The 27609-nt window shown below is 56.4% G+C and overlaps 1 protein-coding gene across 1 annotated transcript in view; it reads right to left on the minus strand.

Annotated features, from left to right (window-relative positions):
• The window catches only part of COL4A2 (collagen type IV alpha 2 chain), a 161655-nt gene that overhangs the window by 17006 nt on the left and 117040 nt on the right, over positions 1-27609 (minus strand). The window contains exons 14-32 of the mRNA XM_025263079.3: positions 27126-27161; positions 26508-26558; positions 25408-25452; positions 23270-23323; positions 22506-22572; positions 20976-21086; positions 20411-20560; positions 16062-16154; positions 15650-15807; positions 12826-12898; positions 12634-12740; positions 11310-11511; positions 10625-10684; positions 7696-7752; positions 5685-5792; positions 2779-3000; positions 1700-1861; positions 899-1069; positions 90-233 (exon numbers count right to left, since the gene is read on the minus strand). Coding sequence (XP_025118864.2) covers positions 90-233; positions 899-1069; positions 1700-1861; positions 2779-3000; positions 5685-5792; positions 7696-7752; positions 10625-10684; positions 11310-11511; positions 12634-12740; positions 12826-12898; positions 15650-15807; positions 16062-16154; positions 20411-20560; positions 20976-21086; positions 22506-22572; positions 23270-23323; positions 25408-25452; positions 26508-26558; positions 27126-27161 — 2071 coding nt within the window. The remainder of the gene's footprint in view (positions 1-89; positions 234-898; positions 1070-1699; positions 1862-2778; positions 3001-5684; positions 5793-7695; positions 7753-10624; positions 10685-11309; positions 11512-12633; positions 12741-12825; positions 12899-15649; positions 15808-16061; positions 16155-20410; positions 20561-20975; positions 21087-22505; positions 22573-23269; positions 23324-25407; positions 25453-26507; positions 26559-27125; positions 27162-27609) is intronic.

Consider the following 27609-nt stretch of genomic DNA (forward strand, 5'->3'; position numbering starts at 1 on the left):
TCTGTAACGGTGTCTAGTGTGTGGGTTCCTGGGACACTGTTCTGAGCTCCGCTGAAAGCAAGTCTCAGTCTGGCTGAGAGGGGACATACCTTTCACACCTGGTTCACCAGCCAGGCCCTTCAGCCCCGGAATTCCGAAAAACCCTGCCTCTCCTTTGATTCCCGGGAGCCCAGGTCTGCCCTTGAGGCCGAGCATGCCTTCAAAGCCGTCCATCCCGGGGGAGCCCCTGGCCCCTACAGAGAGAACAAGAAACACGCTGGGTTAGGCACAGATGCTCAGCGCAGTGGCAGCCCCTCTGTGACTTGCGTGAGGAGGCGCTGAGACTCTCAACCTCAGTATGGTTTCTCAGTGGGGCTTCTCAGCACTTCCTAAGGGGACCGTCTGCGCCATGAGGGCAGAGTCAGCCTGTGGGCCATTGGGGACCAGACGCAAGGCCACTGCCAGTGGACACAAAGAGGAAACTGGAAGTCACTGCTCTGTGGTCTTTCTACCGGGTTAGAAAGAGGTCCCAGGAGTCAGCATGGTGCCGGCGCTGCAAAGGCCAGAGAACAGAGCTGGTGCCCCCGCTTCAGTCAAGGGCCAGAGGGCCCCGCCTCACGCTCGAGCAGGGAGATCGAAGCTGGGGACCAAGCTCTTCTCTTTGCTGCGGTATCTGTTCAGCAGCCAGCCTCTGGACCTGAATCCCGTCTCCCGGGGGAGTGCCCCTGACAGATAGTAAGGCCTGCTCCTCAGACACCACCCCTGCCCCACCGTGGTACGTAGACACACTGGCACAGCGGTCACAGCCTGGGCCGCAGCCCCCAGGGCCCAGAGCCGGCGGGCACTCCAAGGCGGGCACTCCACCCTGCGGGGCTGCCCCCCGCCCCCAGGCAGACTCACGGTCGTGCTCTGCGCTCACCTTTCAGTCCCGGGGCACCGGGCATTCCAGACACTCCTTTAAATCCGGGGTGTCCGGGGTGACCTCTCTCTCCCTGCTGCCCAGGGTCTCCTCTGTCCCCAGAGCCGCCTTTCATGCCCACGGGGCCAGGGACGCCGGTCTCCCCCGGCTCTCCTCTGTCTCCAGGCAGACCTGTCAGGAGAGGGAGGGACATAAGACATGATGAACTGGCCACACAGAGGGAACTCCTCTCAGGATACCTTGGAGACCTCGGCCATAACAGCTTTTGGTTAGAAAACGTCTGGGAAGGACGCTGGGAAGTGTGACCTCAGAGGTGAGCGTCAAGGTGTGAGTGGTGGACCCTCCTGTCTGGTGACATGCGTGTCCTGAACCTGTTACCGGCTGGATTGTGTCCCTGCAGAGCACGCATGTCTCAGCCCCAGACCGTGGGATGTGATGGCATTCAGAGCTGGCCTTCAGAGAGGGGGCTGAGGTTAATTAAACGAGCTTGCGAGGATGACCCTAAGCTAGGATGACGGGTGTCCTTATAGAAAGAACACATGAGGATGCCGGCACAGGAGGTGTCCCTGTGAGGGCCTGGGGAGAAGCCAGCTGGCTGCCCACCACGGAGACGGGGCCCGGGAGGGAGCAGCTCTGCCGCTGCCGTGACCGTGGGCTTCCAGCCTCCGACTGCGGAAGGATGAACTCCTGTCCCGAGCCGGGCCGTGTGCAGGGATTTCAGAGCCCTGGCGGCTCTGCAGGGCGGGTTCCCGAGGGCACACCTGAGCGCCCCCTCCACTACATGGGAGCGTGGGTCCTTACCTTGAAAGCCGGGGGCGCCCGGGGGCCCCAAGGGCCCCTCCCGACCAGGCGCTCCTGGGAAGCCGTGCTGTCCTGGCGGCCCTGGCAGTCCCGGCTGGCCCGAGAGTCCCGGGGAGCCCGGCTGGCCCTTCTGGCCTGGCATCCCTGGCATGCCCTGGCTTCCTGCGGGAGGGGAGATGAGACCGTGAAGCCAGGCCCGCATGGCTCACCGCAGGGGACAGCTCCTCCTCAGTGCTGTTGCCGGGGGACGTCACGTCCCACACCCCAGAGGCAGCCCCGGTCAGCCTGGGCTCGGACGCTGGGCTGAAGACAGCACAGGTGATATCCTAACAGCTGATGCCTCTCTGATGGAGACCCCACACGGCCTGGCGGTCACCCCACCCACTCCAGCAACACAAGCCCATGGAAGTCTGCACTCTGGGCTCTCAGGGCCCGCTTTGCACAAACTGGACACGCAAAGCTTTGGGTACCTTGTTCACACACCAGTCAACGGGCACCCTGCCGCCTTGCTGAACATGCATGGGTGAGGTGGTGAATGTCACATTTTCTAAACCCGTCCCTTTTGCACCCACACCTTGAGCTGTGTGCCAGACCATCTGTCTTCCTTGCAAGCCCTCTCTGAGCACAGCCCACCCCTGGCTTCTTCACGTCGACCGCACCCGTCCTGCAGCCGTGGGCCCCCACACCGGTTCCCGCCCGCCTGGGACCAGTGCGAGTCCGTGGCCGGTGGGGAACTGGACCACGCACCTTGAGGTGAGTGGCGGGCAGGCGAAGATTCACCTGCCGCTCCCCATTACTCCCAGCCCCCCTCCCCATCCACGGAGGAACTGTTTCCACGAAACCGGCCCCTGGTGCCAAAACGGCTGGGGACCCCTGGCGTACACAGCACAGCGATCGCTGCTCTAGAACGTTCTGAAGGAACGCCGGAACAAAGAGGACAAGTGGGACGGAGACCCATGGTCCCGCGTGTGGTCCTGGGCTTCTCCCCTAGCCCCCAGGAGGGATTCTCGACCCCGACCCCCGCCAGGAGCCTCGGAGCAGTGGCCCTGCGCCCCCTCTCCTTTGCCTCCATGACTTACCCCTGAAGCCAGGTGGGCCTCTTTCTCCAGGAGGGCCCTTCAGTCCGGGGCGTCCAGGCAGTCCAGAGTCTCCCCGGGGCCCGGGCTGGGCCCCCAGCACTTCTCCAGGAAGGCCCCTGTCCCCTGGGGGCCCGACTGGCCCCGGTAGGCCGGAGGCGCCAGGGAGTCCATCCAGGCCAGGGGGGCCCACTGCACCTTTGGAGCCGCGGGGTCCCATGAACCCTGAAAGGAAACAGGGCGTCCCCATAAGCAGAGGTCAGCACCAGAAAGAGACTGGAGACGGCGGGGGCCTGCTGTGGGGGGTCAGCTCGAGCGCCCACCGCATCTCTGGTCTCGAACCCACACGGATCCCAGGGGTGTCCTTCTGCCTCCCAGAGTCTGACCCCAGCCCTGTGTGGTAGCTACGGTGGACCAGGGGGCGGCCGGGTCAGCGCTCCCTGGACTGAAGCCCTCAGCATTCGTGGGTCTGGGGTCATGAACAGGGAGGTTGTGGACACCAGCGGGCAGGCCTGAATGAGGAACAGGCTTTCACAAGCACCGTGACCTCCTCCAGTCTGATGAGGCCACATCTGACTCGCTGGCCAGTTCCTGCCGTTTAAGCCTGCTCGGCTGGGCGCACGAACTGTGATTCCCAAATCCCCTTCGTTTTCAAGGCAAGAAGGTATTAACATACTAGCAACCTAACCGTCCTATAGGTTGATGCTACGATGCCTTTATGGGAGATGAAGCTGCATTCGTGCTGGGGTGGGATCACCTCTGCAGGAGAACGTGACATTTTCTCTTAAAGGCAAAATGCTTGTAGGTTTTGCCTCTTCGCTTTGCATTTACATTTAAAGTTGCACTTGCTCACCTTCCAGTGTCTACAAAAGCCTGTATTTGGGATGGATGCTTTTTCTATAATAAAATGTTATCATTTGTGGAAAAAAAATGAATTAGCATCCTCTCAAAACGATTCTCACTTCACTTCAGCACACGCGCTGTCACCAAAGGGACAAAGCTGTAACTTCTCAACATCCCAGGTGGGCGGCAAATGTGGAAACACTTCCCTTTGCTTCTCTCCAAGGCCTTGATAACAGACACAGGGGGCAGGCTTCCTAGTTCTGCAAATCATGGAGCAACACGTGAAAGGCACGGTCCCCGAGGCCTGGGACACCGACTCCAGGAAGAAGGCCCATCAGAGGCTGATCCTGGACTGTAAGTTTAGGAGTAGACCAGTTGGTGGGGTGCAGGACAGGGAAGGGACACAGTTCAGCTATTCTTTGCTGAACACGTTTGCTAAGGGTCTACATGTGAGGAATCCACTGTTCTGCGTGAGTCCAGACATCTGGAATGTTCTCTTTAGTTCCTGGATCTTGGTTGAAAGGAATGCTGACAGGCTGCAGAGCAGTCACAGAAGGACAGGCAATTTCTGCAGGCACAGACACTGAGTCATAAAAAGAAATGTTTGCATTCCTGGTGTCAGGTCTGCCCACTTGCGAGATGTCTATGGGGCGTGTGGCCACGGTTTCCCCTTGTGGGTGAGGGGTGGTTATGGAGCAGAACCACTGACTCAAGGAACAATCAACGGAGACCTCCTGGGAGGCAGGCTTCATTCCAACTGAGAACTTTCTAGGAGAGTTTCGATGTTTCACCAGTGTGGGGCGGCGAGAGTGATTCCAGGGAGCCTAGGAGAGGTTGTAGCCGGGATCCTGCAGCGGATGTTTGGCTTGGTGGGAGAGTTTCAGTGAAACCATCTATAGCTTTGTTCAGATAACATGATTCCCCAGTGCCTGGCCCTCTGTGTACCAAGTAACACAGTTGGGCTTCCGCACCCACTCCGAGCCGGGACCCCAAAGGGACAGCTGTGTCTGGGGTCACTGAGTCGTTTTCCAGGGTGTGTGGACACGCAGGCAGGTACTGCCAACTTCTGCCCACCGTTCATTACTGGAAGCATGCTCATTTCCCTCCATATACAGCTAAAGGGTTTAAGCTCTTTTAGCCACTCAATGGCTCCCATGATGCTTTGCTGGGTCAAATGTAGATGAAATGGTTTGAACTGCTGACTCAGACAAGCTGTAAACTGCAGCGCAGACGGGCAACACTGTGAACAGCAAAACACAGGTGTTCTTTGTGTGGTATCCAGTGAGTGATCAGCAGATCAGATATTGATGATGAGGGCTCAGAGGGTAAGCTTATGAGTCCTTCAGTTCAGTTCAGTCGCTCAGTCCTGTCCGACTCTTTGAGACCCCATGAATCGCAGCACGCCAGGCCTCCCTGTCCATCACCAACTCCTGGAGTTCACTGAGACTCACATCCAACGAGTCAGTGATGCCATCCAGCCATCTCATCCTCTGTCGTCCCCTTCTCCTCCTGCCCCCAATCCCTCCCAGCATCAGAGTCTTTTCCAATGAGTCAACTCTTCACATGAGGTGGCCAAAGTACTGGAGTTTCAGCTTTAGCATCATTCCTTCCAAAGAAATCCCAGGGCTGATCTCCTTCAGGGTGGACTGGTTGGATCTCCTTGCAGTCCAAGGGACCCTCAAGAGTCTTTTCCAACACCACAGTTCAAAAGCATCAATTCTTCGGCGCTCAGCCTTCTTCACACTCCAACTCTCACATCCATACATGACCACAGGAAAAACCATAGCCTTGACTAGACGGACCTTTGTTGGCAAATGCCTCATATCCACCAGAGAAAAACCTTTCTGCCTACCTTTTTTTTTTTCCATGCAAGATCTGTAAGTTTCTTCCACAAAAGATCAGCGATGAAAAGGGAGACATTTTTTAATTTCCCAAGGATGAGCGAAAATTGTCATCGAACATGTGTTGACAGTTTCTAAACGTTAAGACAAGGGAGCTGGGGCACCCAGATCATACACAGTCCTTCCCCGAACCTACAGGGCCGAACGGCACCCCACCCAACTCACCTGGGGGTCCTGGGAATCCCTCTCGACCTGGATCTCCCGGGAGACCCTTGAGCCCTGGCGCTCCATCGGCTCCTGAAAATCCTGGAATTCCTCTGAGGCCTTTGGCACCTAAATGACCCAGAGAGACCGGGACACACGTCAGAGCTGCGAGGAGACCCCAGCAGGAGGGGGACAGAGGGGGTCAAGGCCGGCCCCTGACCCCACACGGTCTCTTAGGAAACTGGGAAGTGATGAGCCCAGGGAACGTCAGCCCAGAAACAGCACCCCTGGCAGCTGACAGGGCTAAGTGTGGGTCTACACTAGCACCTGAGGGTGGGTCTACACCAGCAATTGAGGGTCGGTCTACACCGGCAGCTGAGGGTCGGTCTACACCAGCAGCTGAGTGTGGGTCTACACCGGCAGCTGAATGTGGGTCTACACCGGCAGCTGAGTGTGGGTCTACATCGGCAGCTGAGGGTCGGTCTACACCAGCAGCTGAGTGTGGGTCTACACCAGCAGCTGAGTGTGGGTCTACACCGGCAGCTGAATGTGGGTCTACACCAGCAGCTGAATGTGGGTCTACATCGGCAGCTGAGTGTGGGTCTACACCGGCAGCTGAATGTGGGTCTACACTGGCAACTGAGGGTGGGTCTATACCAGCAACTGAGGGTCGGTCTACACCGGCAGCTGAGTGTGGGTCTACACCAGCAGCTGAATGTGGGTCTACACCGGCAGCTGAGTGTGGGTCTACACCAGCAACTGAGGGTCGGTCTACACCAGCAGCTGAGTGTGGGTCTACACCGGCAGCTGAATGTGGGTCTACACCGGCAACTGAGGGTGGGTCTATACCAGCAACTGAGGGTCGGTCTACACCGGCAGCTGAGTGTGGGTCTACACCAGCAGCTGAATGTGGGTCTACACCGGCAGCTGAGTGTGGGTCTACACCAGCAGCTGAATGTGGGTCTACACCGGCAGCTGAGTGTGGGTCTACACCAGCAGCTGAATGTGGGTCTACACCGGCAGCTGAGTGTGGGTCTACACCGGCAGCTGAATGTGGGTCTACACCAGCAGCTGAATGTGGGTCTACACCGGCAGCTGAGTGTGGGTCTACACCGGCAGCTGAATGTGGGTCTACACCGGCAGCTGAGTGTGGGTCTACACCGGCAGCTGAATGTGGGTCTACACCGGCAGCTGAGGGTGGGTCTACACCAGCAATTGAGGGTCGGTCTACACCAGCAACTGAGGGGCAGTCTACACTAGAAACTGTTGGTCTACACTGGCAATTGAGGGTCAGTCTACACTGGCAGCTGAGGGGCGGTCTACACCAGCAAAAGACGGTGGGTCTACACCAGCAAAAGAGGGTCGGTCTACACCAGCAGCTGAGGGGCAGTCTACACTAGAAACTGTCAGTCTACACCAGCAGCTGAGGGTCGGTCTACACCGGCAGCTGAGGGTGGGTCTACACCAGCAAAAGACGGTGGGTCTATACCAGCAAAAGAGGGTCGGTCTACACCAGCAACTGAGGGTGGGTCTACACCAGCAGCTGAGGGGCGGTCTACATCAGCAACTGAGGGGTGGTCTACACCGGCAGCTGAGGGTCAGTATAGACCAGCAATGGAACTTCGATCTACACCAGAAGCTGCGTGCTGTTCATGCCCCTCTCCTCTCACCTGACGAGTGTACCTTCTGGGCTCTGCTTCCCCTGGACCCGCTGAAAACTGTCTCTGAGCCCATCCCCCAGGGGTGGTAAGCACTCTGGGGGCAGCAGCCTTGGTGCCTGTGTGGGGTCCACGGCGGACAGGCCTCTCCAGGGCTTGGGCAGGGAGGGTCATGGAGGGCCGTGTGGACGACAGGCTCAGGGTTCAACTAGCTTCCTGCAGTGATGAGCGCAAGCCAGCCCCCCGCAGAAGCAGCTGAGCAGTACTGTACCAAGAACCCGGGACGTCTGGGCAGGGGGGCCACCAGGGGCAGAGAAGGAGGGCCAGAGAAGGTGGGGACGCTCCGAGCAGGGAGGGAAGGGCTTTCCCATTACCTGGGGGGCCGGGGAGACCCGGCTGGCCTGGGGATCCCTTGGGTCCTCCAGCACAACCTGCCAAGAGAGAAGAGGGCCGTCTTAACCACTGTGCACACCCGGCCTCACGGCGTCGGACGTTGCTAAGGTCAAGAGCATCGGCTGTGAAAACCTGCTTCCATTTAACGATCAGGGTGATCTGATGATTCAATTAATCTCGATGCTGATACAACTTTAATTTCACTGTGTAATGCAATCGTAATGTTAATATAAAATGCAAATGAAGGCAGTCCCGTCGGAGGCTAACGGGGGCCGTGCTGGTGACAGGGGTCCCCCTCATCAGGGCAAATCAGCCTCGTTCATCTGGGCCCCCCCATCCACGTCAGCCAGTATGGACGCCTTTCTTTGTCTGGAAATTTCACCAGGGATGGAGGAAGACTTCGAAAGATGCTCTGTGACTTTGATTACGTTCAGAACCGGCCACCACTTGCTGCTGGGTTGTGCAGACGAAACCGGCAGTGGCTGTCTCTGGCTGGGGATACCACGCAGCGGCGTTTTGTCAGACCGGGGATCTGCGCAGGGGCAGCGGTTCTTTGAGAGGCCTTTTGTCTGTTGGCCTGGGGTCCGGCAGGGCGCCTAACCTTGGCCGCACCTGGTGGCCAGCGAGGAGCTGTGGGCTTCCCTGCCACAGGAGCAGTGCAGGTGCAGACACGGCCAGCCCAGGCCATCGAAAGAAAGGGCCCTGGACGTCTTCAGGGGGCCGGGCCTCCAGCCTGCAGAGTCGCACCCCTAGGGCCTTCTTGCAGCTGCGAGACTGGCCTGAGCCCTGGAAGCTCCTGGGTTGCTGTTCCCGATCTGCACCCTGGCCAGAGTGCCTGACCCACCCGCACACCCCGTGGCGGGGCCCACAGGTCCTGATGCTCTTCTCCAACCCCAGCCTTGCCGGGAGCCGGCATATTGCATATTGAGTGAGGATCTGTAATAGCTCAACTGGAATTCTATCACTGCCTGGAGCCAGCGTGAGGCACTCCGCCCATGACAAAGGTCATGAGGAAGGAGGCTCGGCATACGCAAAGGCGGGATCGAGCCTCAGGAGTCCCCCTGGAAATTCTCAAGCATCTACCCCCAAAACCAGAGTCTGCCTACTTTCTGCTTTGTGCTTTCACCTACACCTCTGACTTTACGGGGGGCTGTCTCCCACTACCTCTCTCTGAAAAAAGAGTTAGCTTACAGCTCCAGTTAATAATTCCTGGGTGTGACAGTGTTTAACCTACAAACTCCTTTGGAAATCCTCTAGCCTGCCTGAATAGGTTTGTCCGGCCACATGTGATTGCTCACAGCCTCCCAACTGTGAGAGGCACGAGATGCTTTAAACCTTCTAAAAACAGGTTCTTTAGAAAAGTTAGAAAATTATTAGTATAAGTGTAATGGGCTGATTAGAAATCGTATTGGTGAAGGGTTTTTCATTTGTTGAGCCAATGTTTACTGCTAAGTCTCCACATCCCCTGCCCTTATACACATTAATGAATATATAGAAGACATAAGTATTAACCTTTGATATTAATCACGTTAGACCTTAGGCTAAGTAAATTCTTTCCTTAACTAAAACCCACTACACCCTCACCCTATAGGAATGTAACTTTATTTGGGTGGCGTCTGTTTTAAGAATAATCACCCCTGGAGAAATAAGTGTCCTGGTTGACTGACCGCTGTCACAAGGAGAGGGTCGTAAATTGTCAGCAGGCCCCCCGGCCAGAAGATGATGTAACACCCCTAAGACCTCTGTATACATTTGTATGAAGCACCTGACTTTGATAAAAGTCAGGACTGCTGACCCCGCGTGACTTTTGCATAACACCTCAGTGTATAAAAGTAGACCATGGAAAATAAAGAATTGGGATCAGTTCCTCGAAAGACTGGTCTCCCCATGTCTCTCTCTCTCTCTCACTCTGGTTGAGTCTCCATCTGGAGCGCGGAACCCACCATGCTTACTAATTATGCCTGGGCTTCTAAGATCCGACCGGGGAGGCCTCAGTGTCTCCTCTCCTCCGGGAGAACGGAAGGACGCCTGCGGCCTACGTAAGTGGTGCAAGCTTCTTGTCTTGAAGTTTTATTGGTCCCCCGCGTAAACCAAGCTACTCAGCCTCTTTTCTCCACTGAATTTTCCTACTGAGCTATCCTCATCTTATTATTCTTTATATCCTTAATTAACGTTTAATTAAGCAGTTGTTCCCTGACCCTCGCCTAGCCGTCTCTCCTTCGAATACCCTGGATCAGCTGGGGCTGGTCCCCGGCACAGCCTGCACCTTGGGAGGCAGCCCCAGACCTCGACTCCCACAGGCGAGCTGCCGCAGCCCCGATGTCCAGATGGCCTGCCAGCCTCTTCGACTCTGAAAACCTCACCCTCTGCACTCTGCTCTTCAGATCCTGAGCGGGCGCCCCCTGGACTCATCCCTCTGCCTGGCTCCCCTCCTCAGCTTCTAGGCCCCCGGCTGGAGACTTCACCTGTCTGATGGCAGCCGGGTCCACTTCTGGACTGCCCCCGCCCCTCCACGGAGCCAGGGTCACCGGGCCTCCTGTCTATATCCATCGGCCCTGCTCTCTCAGGCACTCATTCATGGCTGGACCAAAGTCTTCTCACCTGTGGACCTGATCCTCACCCTGTTTAATGGGTCAATAACGCACAGCTGTCCTTCACACACATACAGACACATGTTCTGGGTGAGAAAGCACTTATCCGTTGAGTCTTACTGACCCTGTAAACAGAGGCTTTGTACTGTAGGGGCAACTTGGTGACACGTGGTCATCCCCGGCCCTGCCCTGGATTCTAAGGGGAGTCCGCATGTGTTTCTACTCTGTCGGCAGCTCCGTGCCCCCGGCGGGACCCCTGGCCGTTCTCCATGAGCACAAACTCTATAAACGGCTTCTAAGGGCCCTGTCGTGACAGTACCTGGCTGGATGGTCTCCTGTCCGTCTGCTCCGATGGGTCTTTTCACACCCGAGTCACAATCTGGGAGAGAGACGTAGCGACAGGGTGAGGCGATTGTGCAACAGTGGAAAGTGCCTGGCTTATCTGTGTGTGCACGCACGTGCATGTGGGTGCGTGGTGGTGGGAAGGCTGGGGTGGGCGGGGCACTGGAGGCCCGTCTCGGAACCTCGGTGCTCAGCCTCTGTGCGTCCAGCACGGGTGCGGCCCGCGCTGGGTCTGGAAGACCCCGAGGGCGGTGGTGCGGCCCGCGCTGGGTCTGGAAGACCCCGAGGGCGGTGGTGCGCGCGCGCTGGGTCGGTGGTGCGCGCGCTGGGTCGCTGGTGCGCGCGCTGGGTCGGTGGTGCGCGCGCGCTGGGTCGGTGGTGCGCGCGCTGGGTCGCTGGTGCGCGCGCTGGGTCGCTGGTGCGCGCGCTGGGTCGCTGGTGCGCGCGCTGGGTCGGTGGTGCGCGCGCGCTGGGTCGGTGGTGCGCGCGCTGGGTCGCTGGTGCGCGCGCTGGGTCGCTGGTGCGCGCGCGTGCTGAGAACTGAGGCAGCAGCAAGCACCTCGTGTGACCCCCCGCACCCCCCCCCCCCACACGCTGGAGAAGAGCAGCAGGGGCAGAAGCACCGTGTCTCACGACCGTAGAGGCGAGCCTGGGCCTCGTACCGATCTGTCCTGGAGCGCCGGGGAGGCCGGGAGGCCCTGGGAAGCCTGGTGGTCCGGGCAGCCCAGCATCGCCGGGGAAGCCGCGCTCGCCTTTGGGGCCTGGCAGGCCCAGTCCTTGGGGGCCCCTCTCTCCTGGAAGGCCCTTCGTGCCGGGGGCTCCTGGTTGGCCTGCGTCCCCTGGGAGGCCTTTGATGCCATCGCCCTGTGAGAAATGCAGAACATCTCTTACAACACATGGAAGCCTCAAGGACAGCCATCTTGCCAGGCTCGCTGCCTTGATGCCCGAATTCCACGCTATGGACACGGGGCAGAAGACAGCAGGGATGAACAAAACCCCAGTCACGGTCTGGCCAGGTCACAGAAATAAAGGACAGACATCACAACAGCCATGAACAAGACTCTAAAGGATGGGAATCTGAGTACTTTTCTTTTCCAAGCTCTGCTTGGACCTTCATTTTCAGGAGGAATTCTTTGAGAGATCAGTTAGGCAGGGATCTGGCTAAACAGGGCAGGAACACATTATTTTATCTTTAGGACTTAGCACCTGTTACCGGTCTCCTATTCCGAAGGGGCAGTGCAGTGGTAAACAGGAGGAAGTCTTTGGACGAGAAAGAGCAGTGAGCTTGTTAGAATAAGGAGAGATGGTGGGACCAGCAGAGCGGAAGCTGGGAGGCAGAAAGCTCCCCCACGTCCAGTTCACTCTGCTCCTCGGGCTGGGATGAGCTCGGAGCGGGGAGGAGGACCCTGGTGTGCGTGGCCACCGGCCCCTCGCTGTCCGCCCTCCGTCTTCCCGCAGAAACGCGGCTCCCCCACGTCCAGTTCACCCCGCTCCTCGGGCTGGGATGAGCTCGGAGCGGGGAGGAGGACCCTGGTGTGCGTGGCCACCCGCCCCTCGCTGTCCGCCCTCCGTCTCCCGCAGAAACGTGGCTGGGGCTCTGCCTCTATCACACACACTCTCTTGCAACACGGGTGAGCATGTGTCGCAAAAGCGAAGTTGTGTGTTTTACAAGCAATCCTGGAAAAAGTGTTCCCCCCTCCATCTAGGAATCTTCGGCTGGCAGAGGGGGCGGGTCTCTCATGCTACATTACAGCAGGAGGAATGTTTATTTCCGCTTTTTCTTTCAAATGTTCACTCTGGGCTTGGCTCCAACCCCAATCACTGTTTCCTTAAAAACTATGATTCCTGCTCATCAAAAGAGGACAGGTTGAGCTGGGAGGATGTCGTGCTGGTGAGTACCTCCGATGCTCAGGAGTGTGAGAACGTGGCTGATGAGGCTGAGGGCTGAGCCCCCTCTCCGCTCCCCGCACCCCCCGAGGTACTCACGGGAGGGCCTGGGAGTCCGTGGAACCCATCGAGCCCGGGGGGTCCTGGGATGCCGTCGCTACCTTTCAGCCCTGGCACGCCTGGGACGCCTGGCTGGCCCCGCTCACCTGGGGGAGGAGCGCGGTGTGAGTCTACCCTTCCAGGGCGAACGGAGGGCGAACGGCCTTAGACCTGCCGCCCACAGAGACTCACCTTTGGTGGTGATGGTCCTGGAGTCTCCCTTCATCCCTTTGGGCCCAGGGGGACCGACGTTACCAGGGGCTCCCTACGGAAACAGACACACAGTTCCTTCTTTCTCCACCCTGGTCGGGGCCTCCGAGAAGACAACGATTCCTGCTCATACGACTTGAGGGCCTTTACCTGGCATCAAGCCCAGAGCCAGACACTTTTGTCTGGACTGCCCCGTGCCATGGCCACCAACCACCAATGGCCACGGGGCACTTGAACGGGGCCGGTGGAACTCAGATGCTGACTGTAAAATTTTAAGTAGCTAAAACTTAGGGGACGTAGTCACACATGGCTGGATGCAGAAAGAACCTTGCCGCTCAGCGTGTGGTCCGCAGGTGGGCAGCTCTGGCCTCCCCAGGAGCTTGTCAGGAAGGCAGACTCTCAGAGCCCAGCCCAGGGATGCAGAAACGCTGTCCGAAGTCTCAAACTCTTTAACTTTGGAGAAGCGATCCTCTACCACGACTTCAAGGCTGCTAACTCAACTACGATTTTGTAGAATCTGGACAAATAGTAAGCCGCCAGGTATGAACGATGGATGTTTCTGATTGTTCAGTATTGAGCAATAAGAGTATTTATTCTATAGCTTGTCTTCCTGACTGAAATCAAGGTGGGGAAAAAAAATCATACTTTAGAGACAACTCAAGTGGGGGACATTCACATTTTAAGCTGTAAAATCTAGTTTTTTGATTTTATCGATTTATCGATTTACTTGATTTATCGATTTTGTTCTTTGCAGAAAACGGTGACATTCTCTTTGTATCTAGAACAAAGTCTCCCACTTTTGCAGGGCGTGACTAGGAGGTGCTGGGCAAGTGGACGGACACATGGGTTTGTTTACTAACTGACTTCCATATTTGAGGCGCTCTTTCAGATCCTATCAGTATAGATATTAAACCAAAAAACCTGAGGCTTTCCTGCCACAGATACATAAGCATACAATCAAACGCAAGCTGTGGCTCAGTGGTAAAGAATCCGCCTGCTGATGCGGGAGACGCGGGTTCATTCCCTGGGTGGGGAAGATCCCCTGGAGAAGGGAATGGCAACCTACTCCAGTACTCTTGCCTGGAGAATCCCATAGACAGAGGAGCTTGGTGGGCTACAGTCGATGGGGTTGCAAAGAGCCGAACACGACTTAGCGACTGAACAACAACAAAACACAATGCCTGAGCCGTGTGGACGCAGGCGCTGTGGGTGTGTGTGCAACGCAGCTGCGCAAAGCACACGCCCCTGGAAGGTTTTAGACGCTCCATGTGCGTAAAATGAGATCCACCAGACTTCTCGGAATGCTCCATCACTTAACAGAGAGTCGAACGTCCCACCAGTTCGGCCATTACTCAGTGCGGACTCGCACCACGCACGCTTTTTCTGAATACTTGAGCAACTTCTGCGCACTCAGCCAGGATTCGGAGATGATGCCATTTTTATTCCAGCAGGAAGTGTAGCACCTACTATGTCCAGCTGGATGAAAGCATTTGTCTTCTGGGAAGTCCCAGAGAAGGGAGCAGAGAGGGGCTTTAGACCTCATTTTCACCCGCAAAGCTCCCTCAGCGTGAAGCAGTTTGAGCAATGACCCTCTGCACCCGCAGCTTGGGGGGCTGCACGCTGCTTGTGTCTCGACAGCGCCAGGTGGTTCTAAGCATCCGTGGCTGGGAGTCCTGAGCAAACATTCCTCTACTGCTGAATATACGAAATGCTAGACTTCCCACTGTATAAATGTCCCGCAGTTCTCTTTTTAAGTAAAAAATAAATAAAAAATAGTTTCTTTGTCTCCCCCTGAAATTTGCTTTGAAATCACGAGTGAGTTCAAACCTGCCACAAAGAAAGACCTACGCTGGACCATCTTTTCTTAGGGTGTGAAATGAGGCCCACTGAGCTGGAATCCACAGGCAGAAAATTCCACACATTCATCCAAAGTACATTCATGAGTTACTTGGACCATCTCGTTTTTTACGGAGTGAAGGGAGCCTTCATAAAACACTAAATCTGAAGTATAGACGGGTTTCTTTGTTTGAGATATAACTGTCATAAGATTAATTATTTTAAAGCATACAATTCAGGGTGGGTTTTTTTTTTAGTATTTTCACAAAGTTCTGCAACCATCAGTAAGTATTACCTAATTCCAGACCATTTTCATCACCCCAAGAAGAATCAGTCACTCCCATTCTCCATCCTTCCAACCCTTGGCAGCCACCAGCCTACTTTCTGTCTGGAGAGCCCTGCTCTGGACACTTCATAGGAATGGTATCATATGATACCTGTTCTACGGTGTCTGTCTTAATTCACGTAGCGTGGTGTTTCTGAGGGCGCCCCACTGTGGCACGTGTCAGCACTTCATTCCTTTGGATGCATCAATGATGCTGCATCTGGTGGGGACGCTATGTCTGGACTATCCGTTTAGCACTTCTGGGCACTGGGGCTGCTCCCATTTTCCAGCCAGTGTGTGAACACCGCGGTGAACGTTAAAGTGCCGGTTTCTGTGAGGACACGTGCTTTCAGCCTCCTGGGTCTGTACTTAGGAGGGGACTTTCCAAGTCACGTGACACCTCTGTGTTTGACCTTTTGAGGAAGCATCAAGCTGTTTTCCACAACGTCTGCCCCACTTCATGTTCCCACCAGGAAAAGGTTTAAGTGTCTCTGGGAACATGCAGCTTTTTTTTGAATGGTGCCCTGGGTGCATAAGTGCTGCTGGTCTAACGTGTATGAGTCAGTAAATGAAAGCTGGGCGTGGGGACGCGGGGTCAGGTGTCAAGGTCGTCCCGTCGGTTTCGTGGTGGAACTGGTCTCTCACCTTGAACCCGGCGAACCCGGGGACGCCGTGCGGGCCGGGGTCTCCTTGGCTGCCTTTACTGCCAGGCTGCCCGTTGGCACCTGCAAAGCCCTTGGGTCCTGGCAGCCCTGGAGGACCCCCGATGAACTGATCTGCACATCTACAGTCGCCGGCGTCACCTGCAATGTGGGGGAGACGGGGTGCCGTGCTGTTTATCCGCGACACGCAGGTACAACCCTCCTGTGGCTCTGCAGGGGGCAGGAGGGCACGGCAGGCAGGGGCTGGGCTGGAAGGACCGCACTGGGAGGACGTGCCCACTCTGGTCCTCTCATCCCTGGGTTGGGGGTCTTATCGTCATCTCAGAACCAGCGGAGGGTGGGCTGTTGCAGGAGGGCCAAGCGGCGCCCTGCCCCTCAGCCCCAGCCAGCCTCACCTTTCCATCCTTTCTGTCCACGAGCCCCTGGGAACCCGGAGGAGCCAGGGAAGCCCCCACTTCCTCTTGCTCCTTTCAGGCCGAACAGGAAACCTGAGGGGAAGACCCACAAGGACGGCACGTCAGCTCAGCCCAGGGCCCACCGTCTGCTTCCTGCAAGGGAAGGTTTACAGCCGTATCTCCCAACAGACGACGACCGCCCCCAGCCCCCCGCCCCCTGCCCAACTCCAGTCCAAGCGCTCTCAGAAAGACACGGTTTACAGCCATGTCTCCCAACAGATGGCGACCCCCCGCCCCCGCCCAGCTCCAGCCCAAACGCTCTCAGAAAGACACGGAGACTTCCTTTCTGTGACCACTGCTTCCAGGGTTGGAAAGACATGCGAACACCTGTGATTTCAGTTTTCCCATTAAAGTCTGGGAATAGGCACCTTTACTTTTCAGAAAAGCTGAGTCTAAAGAAGAGTTTTGATTGTTTACTTACGCGTTGAAGACTTGGGGTCACCATGACCTCGGGTTCCCAGAGAGACAAAAACCCAGAGCAAAACCAAACCACGAAAGGCGTGGAGGGGAGCTCTTCCCTGCTCTGCCCCGGCCTGGAACAGGTGCACCTGGGCATGCCCCTCCCTGCAGGCCCCAGGGGCTTCCGCTCCGGGTGCACACACGTCCACACACGCACACGTGTAACCGTGAGGATAACCTGTGATCCATCCTCTCCCCAGCTTCCCCCCTCACTAGGATGGGGACCCTTCAGGCGTCCGGCCCGTCTGCAGGGCTCTGACCATTCCAAGCGAGGACATCTGAGCTACCGTGTTAAGAAATAGACTCTAAAGGCCAGAAAACGCTCCGCGTCCCTCTCGAGCGGAGCGCCCTCTCGTGGTGGGAACGAGGTTGTACATTCCCGAGAAGCACCACGGCAGGGTGCTGGCGCCCAGGGTCTGGCTCGAGGTCCCGCGTGGGTGGAGATGGGCGAGGCCCCAGCGCAGGACCGCGCTGGCTGGGCTGGGGGGGGGGGGGGGGAGGGTGGGGCTGGAGAGGGGAGACCCTGAGTCCAGCTGAGGACTCACGAAGCTGGAGATGCCCGTGAGACACGCAGCGGTGATAAGGTGTCCAGTTCACCACCGGGAGGAGTTTGCGGCTCAGCGCACAGGACTAGGCTCGGGCCGTTGCAGCAGAATCGAAATGCGCGAACAGCCTTGGCGAGTGCCAGCCCAAGAGGCCGGCAGGACTTAGACAGCCATGGTTACTCGTCAGCTCTTACTACTCACAAACACTGGGAACTGGCCCTGTCCTTCTCGAGGCTAATCACCCTGTGACTCCATACAGATGACACTCTGCACCAGGCACTCCCCCGCTCTACACTCTCTCCTGGCATTGTGCATTTCAGAGGGAAGGTCGGGGGCTGATAGCTTCAGGGACACTGGACCTGGTTCCTGAGTTGCCTGATGCCAGCTGTGGCCATTTTGAAACTTCGCAGAAAAAGAAAAGCAAGACCTTCAAGAGGCTATAAAACCTCTCCCTGTTCTTGAGAAAGGGGGGCACAGTTCTCGAGGCGCTAGCCTGCTGTGTTTCCCCTTTGCCTGGCAAAAATAACAAGGCACTCTTTTCTATTTCCTCCAAACCATCCCTGTGTTTCTATTTGGCATCGGTGGACAGGGAGCCAAGATTCTGGCAACGGGGACGCAGTCGGGGACAGCTGGTACATCATGGTATTAAACTCCTGTCAAAGCAGGAGTCTGCTGGGTGGAGAGATACCAGCAAGGAATTCCATCCTCCACGGGATGGTGGAGGGGAAGAAGGAAGACCCAGCAAAGGAGCCTCAGAAAGAAGGGGAGAGAGCGAGCCAGGGAGGAGTGTGTGCAGGGGGTGCCGGCCGGGGGGCTCTGCTGGAGCAAACGGTACCCAGCATAGGCTCCATGGGCACTGGGGACCCGGTCAAGGGCTTGTCAGCCTAGCGGTGGACTGAGGGCTTTATGATATGTCTCCAAGTTCTCCTGATGAGTTAGGAGAAGCTAGTATTACAGGGAGTTATTTAACCATGGATACTTCAGGGGTGCTGGCTTTTAAAATCTGAGACAAAGACACTGTTTGCAAGTCTAGCCAGAAAAGACATGTTGGGGCTCTCTGAAGGCGCACCTCCCTCCCTCCTTCCTACACTGCCTTTTCTCCATCTGATAAATTAATTAAATTAATAATTGCAAGCGAGTCCTACAGAACAGCAGCGAGCCTCTGTGATCTTTCCAACACGATTTTCCCGAAGTGGCCGTAAGAAGCCTGGCCGTATCCCGACTTATTCTAGAGCAGAGTGGAACTCTGCCAACAGTCATCCTGGTTAACAGAGCTGGAGCTGGGGATAAGCAGACGCTCATTCAGAAAGGAACTGCCTTCATGGTTCGCTTTTGCTGGAACCGCGAAAGACTAAAAATTCTGGTTTCCATCAGTAGCAACACAGAAAACCGGATGAAATGCAGATAACAGGAAAAGAATCCAATGATTTTGTTCCCGGGGAAAGGCCGGAGAGCACTGTGGGACTCAAGATCATCAATATTAAATTATGACTGTTCACAAAACTATTTTAAAAGGCCATTATGCTTGACTACTTTTTGTACAAGAGATTGCTTCTAAAAAGTGATTTGGGAACAATGTGTCTCATGGGGTAAAATGAATACTTCAAGGAGAACTTAAGTTGTGTGCTCTTAAACTTTTAAGTTGATAAATCTAGGAGACACCATTCCATCTATTTTATAAATTCCTTTTTCAGTTAACCATATGGACCAGAGATTAGTTCACGTGTTTACAGAGGACTTCTGAGTAAGTTGTAGATTTACTAAGTAAGATTTATGAAGCCAGATGGTATGAGTTTGTTTCTTTATCAAAATGGAATTTAGTTACAGGAAGGATGGCAAGGTTAGCCTTCAATCACCATCTTTTAAAGAGGCATATTTGTATGCTTTTATTTTTAATACATCATGTTCTGTTGCCAAAAAAGGGAAAAAGCAACAGACCATCGACTCAGGAAATGTAATGCTCAGAGAAACTTAGCCATTATCACAGATGGTACAGGACTAAACATTACTGTCAGGATAATAAAAAATATGACTGATTACACTGCTCAAACCACTTGGCAAATTCCAGGGAAATATCTGTACCGAAATTTTTCAGAAGAATATAAGAATCTGATTTTTGCAGTTGAAGGGAAATTGGGAACAGAGAGCCAGAGTAACTGAGAAGACAAACTGGAACCAGAGAGGTAACTGCTGCCTTCTCTCCTCAAAGGAGCAGGTACCAATGTGCTTCTCACGCCTCCGAAAGTTTTTCTTCTCAAGAGACAGCAAAGACAGTGACAAGAGCCTCGTCTCTGAATCTCCCTTTTAGCTGGACCCACACACACTGCTATGCTGTGCTCAGTCGCTCAGCAGTGTCTGACTCTCTGGGACCTCACGCCCGACAGCACCGGGGTGCAGACACCATGCTTATCCAGTCTGAGGACTCAGGTCGCCCGTCTGGGCCCCCAGGTGCTACAGCCACTCCTGGCGTCAAGCGTCGCCACCTGCTCAGCGGTGGCTCCGGCTTGAGGGGGCCTAGAAGCCAGAGCCTCAAGTCTGCCCCGCGGGGTCAGCCCAGGGCAGGGGGCGGTCACAGTGGGCCCTTCCCATCTGCCCCGCGGGGGTCAGCCCAGGGCAGGGGGCGGTCATGGTGGGCCCTTCCCATCTGCCCCGAGGGGGTCAGCCCAGAGCAGGGGGCGGTCACAGCGGGCCCTTCCCATCTGCCCCGTGATGGTCAGCCCAGAGCAGGGGGTGGTCACGGTGGGCCCTTCCCATCTGCCCCGCGATGGTCAGCCCAGGGCATGGGGCAGTCATGGCAAGCCCTTCCCGTCTGCCCTGCGGGGGTCAGCCCAGGGCATGAGGCAGTCACGGTGGGCCCTTCCCGTCTGCCCTGCGGGGGTCAGCCCAGGGCAGGGGGCAGTCACGGTGGGCCCTTCCCGTCTGCCCCGTGATGGTCAGCCCAGAGCAGGGGGCGGTCACGGTGGGCCCTTCCCATCTGCCCCGTGATGGTCAGCCCAGAACAGGGGGCGGTCACAGCGGGCCCTTCCCATCTGCCCCGCGATGGTCAGCCCAGGGCAGGGGGCGGTCACAGCAGGCCCTTCCCGTCTGCCCTGCAGGGGTCAGCCCAGGGCAGGGGGCAGTCATGGTGGGCTCTTCCCGTCTGCACCCCGGATGGCCTGCCACCTCCTCGCCTACCACCCGCCGTCTCATCCACAGAATTATTCAGCAGAAAAACCCAAGTGAGAATGCAGCTGTGACCAGGCCCCTTGACTGGCATGCCCCACCCTTGAGTTTCCCTCCACTTACCATCTGGGCCGGGCGGCCCTGGGAGCCCGGGGGGACCGCGGAGCCCTGGCTTCCCATCAGTCCCCGAGGGGCCGGGGTACAGCGCGGGGAAACCCGGTTCTCCTGTGAAGCCTTTGGGTCCCATTTCGCCCGGCAAGCCTCTCTTCTCATCTGAAAACCCAACAGTGAACACAGCCTTGTGAGCCCCCTGGGATTCTGCCATGGCGCTGCTGTGCCCCGAGACCACACTGGACCCGTGGTTTACGGTCCAGCCAGCGACCTAAAGGGCGATGCCGCTGGTATATTTCATCAGCACCGTTCCACTTTAAACAGCCCCTCTGCCCGCCCCCAGAGGAGGGCCCGAGAGCTGTTACAGCGCTTGGACGGCTTGTGCTCCTCCCAGCCAGCAACAGACAGAACCACGCGCGTTAACCATCAGCAGCACGTCTAGCTTAGTTAGGACACAGCAGCTCTGTGACCACATCGAAACGCAGTCGAGACGCAGGCATGCTCGGGCCAGCCGAAGGGACAGATGGCAGGCGAGGGGCGCGCACGTCTTAGCTTTGAGGCCACGGAAGCTCCGTACCTTCGTCTCCAATGGTCGTGCCCGGCCGGCCTGGCAGGCCAGGGTCTCCTGGCACCCCGCGGTCTCCTGGCTCCCCGGGGGCTCCTGGGGATCCCGGCTCACCTCTGACACCTGGAAGCGACACAGATACCCCACGATGAAAGGACTGCTGTCCAGGACTCGGGGCAGATGTTCACACTCTCGTCGGAGGTATACGGACTGACGCCCTGTCCATCGCATGAGGCACGTGGGGTCCAAATGTTCCATCTATGGTGGCCCTGCCTTCAGGGAGCTCATTCTTAATTAGATAAGGCTGATGTTGCTGTTTAGTCGCTCAGTCACATCTGACTCTGTGCAACCCATGGACTGCAGCCTGCCAGGCTCCTCTGTCCAGGGGATTCTCCAGGCAAGAATACTGGAGTGGGTTGCCATTTCCTCCTCCAGGGGGTCTTCCCGACCCAGGGATGGAACCCATGTCTCCTGTATTGACAGGCAGATTCTTTATCACTGAGCCACCCAGGAAGCCCAAACAGGGTTGATACAAAATTCCTATAAATATTATAAAACAAGACAGGCCCAGAATACCAAAACAATATAGGGAGGTTTCAAAGGACGGGAGGCTTATTTGGGGGGAAAATCTGACTTCGAGGGACCACGGAGAATGAAAATAATAGTGGACAGTATTTCTGAGCTCGTGAGTGTGCGGGCTCAGTGCTACACGCTTGAACGACGTTCGATTCCCGTAGAAGCGTGCGCCCGGATAGTATTACAGCTGCCGTGTCAGAGGGCAGAGGCACCAGGCTTCAGAGAAGGTGACCTAACAGCTGGTGCAGGCAAGGGACAGCGGAGGAGGGTCAGGGAAGGATGTCCAGGGCGCAGGGGGTGGCGGAGGAAGGTCAGGGAAGGACGTCCAGGGCGCAGGGGACGGCGGAGGAGGGTCAGGGAAGGACATCCAGGGGGCAGGGGACGGCGGAGGAGGGTCAGGGAAGGACATCCAGGGGTCAGGGGACGGCGGAGGAGGGTCAGGGAAGGACGTCTGGGTGCAGGGGACGGCGGAGGAGGGTCAGGGAAGGACGTCCAGGGGGCAGGGGACGGTGGAGGAGGTTCAGGGAAGGACGTCCAGGGGGCAGGGGACGGTGGAGGAGGGTCAGGGAAGGACGTCCAGGGGGCACGTCAGCCAGACGGAAGGCTCAGAGCGGGCACACCCAGAGCTGGAGCAGAAACCAGGGAAGGTGCTGGGCAGCGCCCATGGAGGCCCGGCGGGCACTAGGCTGGGCTTCCGTGGTGCCGCTGAGGGTGGCAGGGTGGGAGCCCACACGAGGTAGGCCGGAACGAAAGCCTTTCCTGGTGGAGGAAAGCGGGGGGTGCTCCGTGACACTCCTCTTATCCCACAGGGAGGGAGCGTTCACGAGACAGGTTCTCTGAGGTTAAGTGCTGAACAGCGTTTCCCTTGTTTTGCTTAGAAAGTCTTTCCCCTGAGCTCACGGCTCTGGGTCCACAACAGACGACAAAGCCTGCGAGATGTGAGCGCGAAGAATGAACGGCACAGACCTTTGGCCACGGAAGGATACGGGGAGTAGCCCGGGAGGCCGGGGGGGCCTCGGTCACCCATTTCTCCCTGGAGAAGGAAGACAGGGAAACGAGAGAAGGTGAGCTGGCCTCTTGGAGCTCTGCACCCGAAGGCTGCTTCCAGATCCGAGAGGATGCCGAGCCGGTGGGGGCTGTCGCCCACGCTCCACGCCCGAGCTGGTTAGTCCAGCCTTCTGGCTGCCAGCCAGACACGCTGGCAGAGGACGGAGTGGGCAGGGATCCCTCTCACCCTGAGACCCCTGTCAGACACCAGGAGTGGCCAGGGGACCGCCTGCCTCTGGGCAGACTCCTCCGCGTTGATGGCACCATCGGATCGCCCGTGAGGGTGAGCTGGGGGGGTGTGCCCACACCCGATCTAATACCATCTGGACGGTGAGACCCAGACTCCATGAGCCGCCTAGATGTCTCTGAGCCTCGCCCGCCCCAGAAGGCCTGGCTGCGAGCCCTCTGTCCTCATCAGCGGTTCCCTCCCTGGTGGGGTACACCCCCCACCTTGCTAGGTCCCCTGACAGCTGGAGCAGCTGCGCCCCGAGTCCTCAACACCCCCTGCCCGCCCATGGAATTATTCATGGGAACCAGGGGCCCCCACCCTCTCATTACTACGTCCGCCTCTCTCAGCCCCCTCCCCACTTCTCCGATGAGGGTGGACAGGAGGTGATCAGACCACCACCCGGAGGAAGGAAGTGAAAGCTGCCCCCCGCCCCCCAGAGGAGACCTGAGCCCACCTTGGGTCCTGGCAATCCGTCAGGGCCTTGGTACCCGTCCAGTCCTCTGCTTCCCTGCAGGAAAGATGCTTGGTGCTTATTTTATCTTTAAAATATAAAGGCGTGACCAGTGTATTGTAGCTAACAAAATCAACTGTCCCTGGGATTCTCCAGGCAAGAACACTGGAGTCTGTAGCCTTTCCTTTTCTCCAGGGGACCTTCCCGACCCAGGGATCGAAACTGGGTCTCCTGCATTGCAGGCAGATTCTTTACCATCTGAACCACCAGGGGAGTCCAGTAAAATCAACAATAATTGGTTAAAATCACCTTCTACCCCCTTGGCATTCAATTTTCCCTGACTTTAGTTTCAAACGTGTCTTTTTAAAGTTGCTTTGCTTGAATCAGGATTCAATAAAAGTCAAACCATGGCATTTGGCTGGGAGGTCTCAGCTTGCTTGCTTCTCCTCCTTTCTATCTTTTCAGTTCCTTTTCCTGCGGCTGTTGAGGAAACGGTCATCTGGGTGTGAACATCCTACGTGGTGGACTGGTCCTCTCCATCCTCGTGGAGCTGGGCCCAGGGGCTCCTGGACCCCCGGCGGGCTCTGGACTGCTAGTGGCTGTTATGTCTTGGGCCTCCTTAGGCTCAGTTTCGCCTTTTGAGTTTCTTGGAGGATCCTGAGTCCTTCCTGCTGAGTCACACATAGCAACTGCCCTGATGTTGGGACTTAAAGACTGACCAGTGGGGTAGAGTGTTGGCAACCTGATCCACTTACTAAAACCAGCTCCCAAGGTGGGTTCTGAAAATTTTTAGTTAATGCCAACTAGAAGCATGAAGCCTCTTCATTTAGAAGCTTTTGCTCTTGACTTAAAAAATCTCTAACTGTAATGATTGCATTTTAATCCCTTGAATACTTATTGAAAGGTAAGGTTACCCATATGGGCTGCATCGTATCTGGATAGGTATTTAAAGCTTAAAAAAAAAAATCTAGAAATTTATTCCTTCTTGCAAAAGAATATATATACTAAGGCCCCCTAAAATCAGAATGCCAATGGGATAAAAATGTGCATTATTTGATTACCTTACAGGATATTTTGAAATCCAGGAGCATGCATGCTGAAAGTTACTTTGTTTAGAATGAACTAAGATTGGCTTAATTCAGTATTTTATGTTGGGCCTCTGGTTTAGACCGACTCTCTTTCATACTAAGTGAAGACTGGAAAGCGAAGGCAAACTTCTCTGATATTAAAAGTGACCTCCTGCTTAGTGACTGGCCCATGACACGGGCCAGAGCCTGGATGGAGCCTGGAGGGACCGGGGAGTCGGTGACCAGGCATGCTGACCGAGCTGTGTCCCGCGAGACACAGCCAGCTGCTCAAACGATGCTGCCCACGTGGACGTGGAACCCCCGAGGAGTGCTGGGTGGAAGACATGCATGGAGAATATCACAGGGACGTTCCCTTTCCCTGGCTAAACTGCAGGCACGTGAGCACACGCCCTTCCTGTGGAGCCCTGGTCTGACGGGCACCCAGCCCACGGGCCCAGGGGTCTGCAGTGGGCGGGGGGGCATGTACTCTGTGCCTGAGTGAAGACAGCGAAGGGTGAAAACATCACTAAAAAGACCTATTTATACGTCTTCTCTCCCATAAGACCCAGCATTCAGACAGCCCTAGGCCTGACTTGGATGCAAAATGCATTTCTCACCGAATATTTGCTTCCTACAAAGGGGACTAAAACTCCTTCTGCAGAACCGGGGATAAAGACAACAAACTGGGTCGTCACTGAAGACCCAGTGTCAAAACGTGAGCGATCAGCAGATGAAGAACGCGGGTGGACTGTCGGCCACCACGCTGGCCACCTTCTTACAGGACGCTGGGGGTGACACAGGAAGGGCCAGACTGGAGGCCCCGGGGCTGTGGCCAGCGCAGGGGGAGGCGATGGGCGGCCTGGGGTGGGGGGACCCGTGCTGGCCTGCCAAACGACAGAACATGTGAGCGAGCCCCATGCCTCAGGGATGATCGGGGAGGCGTCGTTTCTGCTCCTGCACACGTGGGGAAGTTTTAAGGGGGGCGTTTTTTTCTGGGAGGCCCCAGTCTTCACATGTGACCTCTGTAAGGTGCCTCAGGCCCGGACTAGATCGCATTTCATGCCTCAGACTTACTTTCTGTCCCGGCAAGCCTTTCTCACTGTCGACGCCGGGGGCACCCTGGATTGAAGAGAAAACAGAAGCGGTGATAGCTGAGAACATGCAGCGACCTTTCGTGGGCACTGTCACGGCACCTGCCTGGGCTAAGTCAGTAAATCCTTTGCTATGACAACCCTGACGCCATCTAACTTCCTCTCCTTCCTGGAGGAGAGGCATCATTTTAGCGATGCTTTCACCCTATGCATCCTGGCTGTGACTTAAAGAAACGTGGAGAAACCCATAAACACAGCACAGTCGAAACGTACAGCCAGAAGGCGCCCCGCACCCTCGTGCTCTCAGTCTTCGTTCTGATTTTTGGAGACTGACCCTTGTCCTTGGGGTGGCTGTGGCCCGTCGCCCCAAGGTCACTGTCTTTTTCTCTAGCTCGTCTTTGCCCTCCGTTCCAGCTCACTGGGGGGTGGACCGGGCCAGCTGACTGAGCTCGGGGCCGGTGGAGGGCGGTGTGCCCTCAGGAGCGACATGGGGCAGAGCCTCGAGAGAAGACTCCCCACCACCCCATCCGCCCCACCAGGGACGTTTTTCTTGGACTCTCGGGGCAGCAAGAAATTGACTTGGTTGGACACAGCCTCCATTTCTGTTACCACGGAGTCATTCGGGCTAATACAAGCAGAAACACGTCTGAGTTCCGTTCATGTCCCTCCTCTGAAGGGGGGAGCACGGTCTCAAAACCCCCAGTTACTGGGCGGCAATCTGTGTCGGTCAGCGCAGGCTCAGGGTTGCAGCCGACAGCCCATGGAGGGGCAGGGCCCTGACAGTGGGCGTCGGGGATCGGGGTGGGGGGCAAACCTCTGTATTTTCAGGCCAGCGCTGCTGTGAACCGAGGGCTGGGGGCTCCAGGGGCACAGACTGTGACGTGACAGCAGGCCGCGAGGGCACGCTGCACAAAGCTGGCAACAGAGCCAGGGTCTCATAACAACCAGGCCGAGCAGGGCCTCTGGGGACAGCCAGTCAGTGTACCGTAGATCAACAACACACGCTCGTGGGCGTCAACCGTACTCCAACAAGCCCGGAAAGGAAAATAAAGTCAAAGCACACAGCAGGCGCACAAGCTTTACCCGTGGTCCCGAGAAGCCCATGATGCCTTCTTCTCCCTTCAAGGAGACGCCCTAGGAGAGAACAGAGAGACCACACTTCACGGTCTGCCTGCTGTGGGGGCTCATTCTTAGCGGCCCCCGCTGCGGCCAGCCTGCCTCTGTCTCTCCAGCTCCATGCAGGACGCACTCCTAGGACGTCTGCAGTCGGCTGGGACGGTCATCCACCCAGCATATCACTGGTCATCATCCCCTGGTAAGTGGCAACGGGGAGGACTGGGGATTCGGGGGCACACGGGATCCAGATCAGGGAAGGCAGAGCAGTGACACGGCTGGACCCTGGCCAGGAAGCCGCCACCAAGCCCGCCTGGCCCTTCCCTCCACGGCACTGCTCTTGTGAGTGGTTTGGGCTCATTTATGAACTTAAGAAGAGGGTGATCAGCTGGTGCTGACTCTGCCGAAAGAAGACATCCTGACACTATTTTCCAAAAAACTGTGAGACACGATCACCCTTTCCTGCTGCAGACGCATGGACTGGAGACCAGAGCTGTGGGTTGGTACTCCCCGGACAGTCTAACATTGTGATGGGACCCCGGAGAACGCGGGAACCACGAGAAGAAGCATCTTTACTCCTTGACTTACTATTCTCCCTGGTTCTCCCTGGCTGCCTTTTTCACCCTGTGAAGATACGAAAGACAAGAAATGCTCATTAATTCACTAATAGTATTTAAAATGGATCAGGATTTATGACATAAGGTGCAAAGTATTTTATACAACTGCAAACAATGAATATAAATGGATTGTAACAAACGACTCCCTAAACCTCGCGGCTTCAAAATTCAAGGGGGAAAATGTGCTATTTCTCCTGGATTTTCACAATATCGACGAAATAGTGTGTTATTCTGATATGATCTCAAGGCTGTCTCTTTTCTGCCTGTGAGTTTCCTTCAGGGCCCACAGTGGCAGGGCACGTGCCTGGGGGACAGCCCCAAGGATAACAGAGGGGCTGTCATTTGATAATGAAACAGCGAAAGATCATTCAGGTGAGAGAGGATAAGGCGGTGGAGTGGGGGGAATCCTCTGAGGACCAGGCTCATCAGGAGCGAGTTAAGGTCCTGAGTGAGAG

The sequence above is a fragment of the Bubalus bubalis genome, chromosome 13, assembly GCF_019923935.1.
Source record: "Bubalus bubalis isolate 160015118507 breed Murrah chromosome 13, NDDB_SH_1, whole genome shotgun sequence".
Classification (NCBI taxonomy): Eukaryota; Metazoa; Chordata; class Mammalia; order Artiodactyla; family Bovidae; genus Bubalus; species Bubalus bubalis.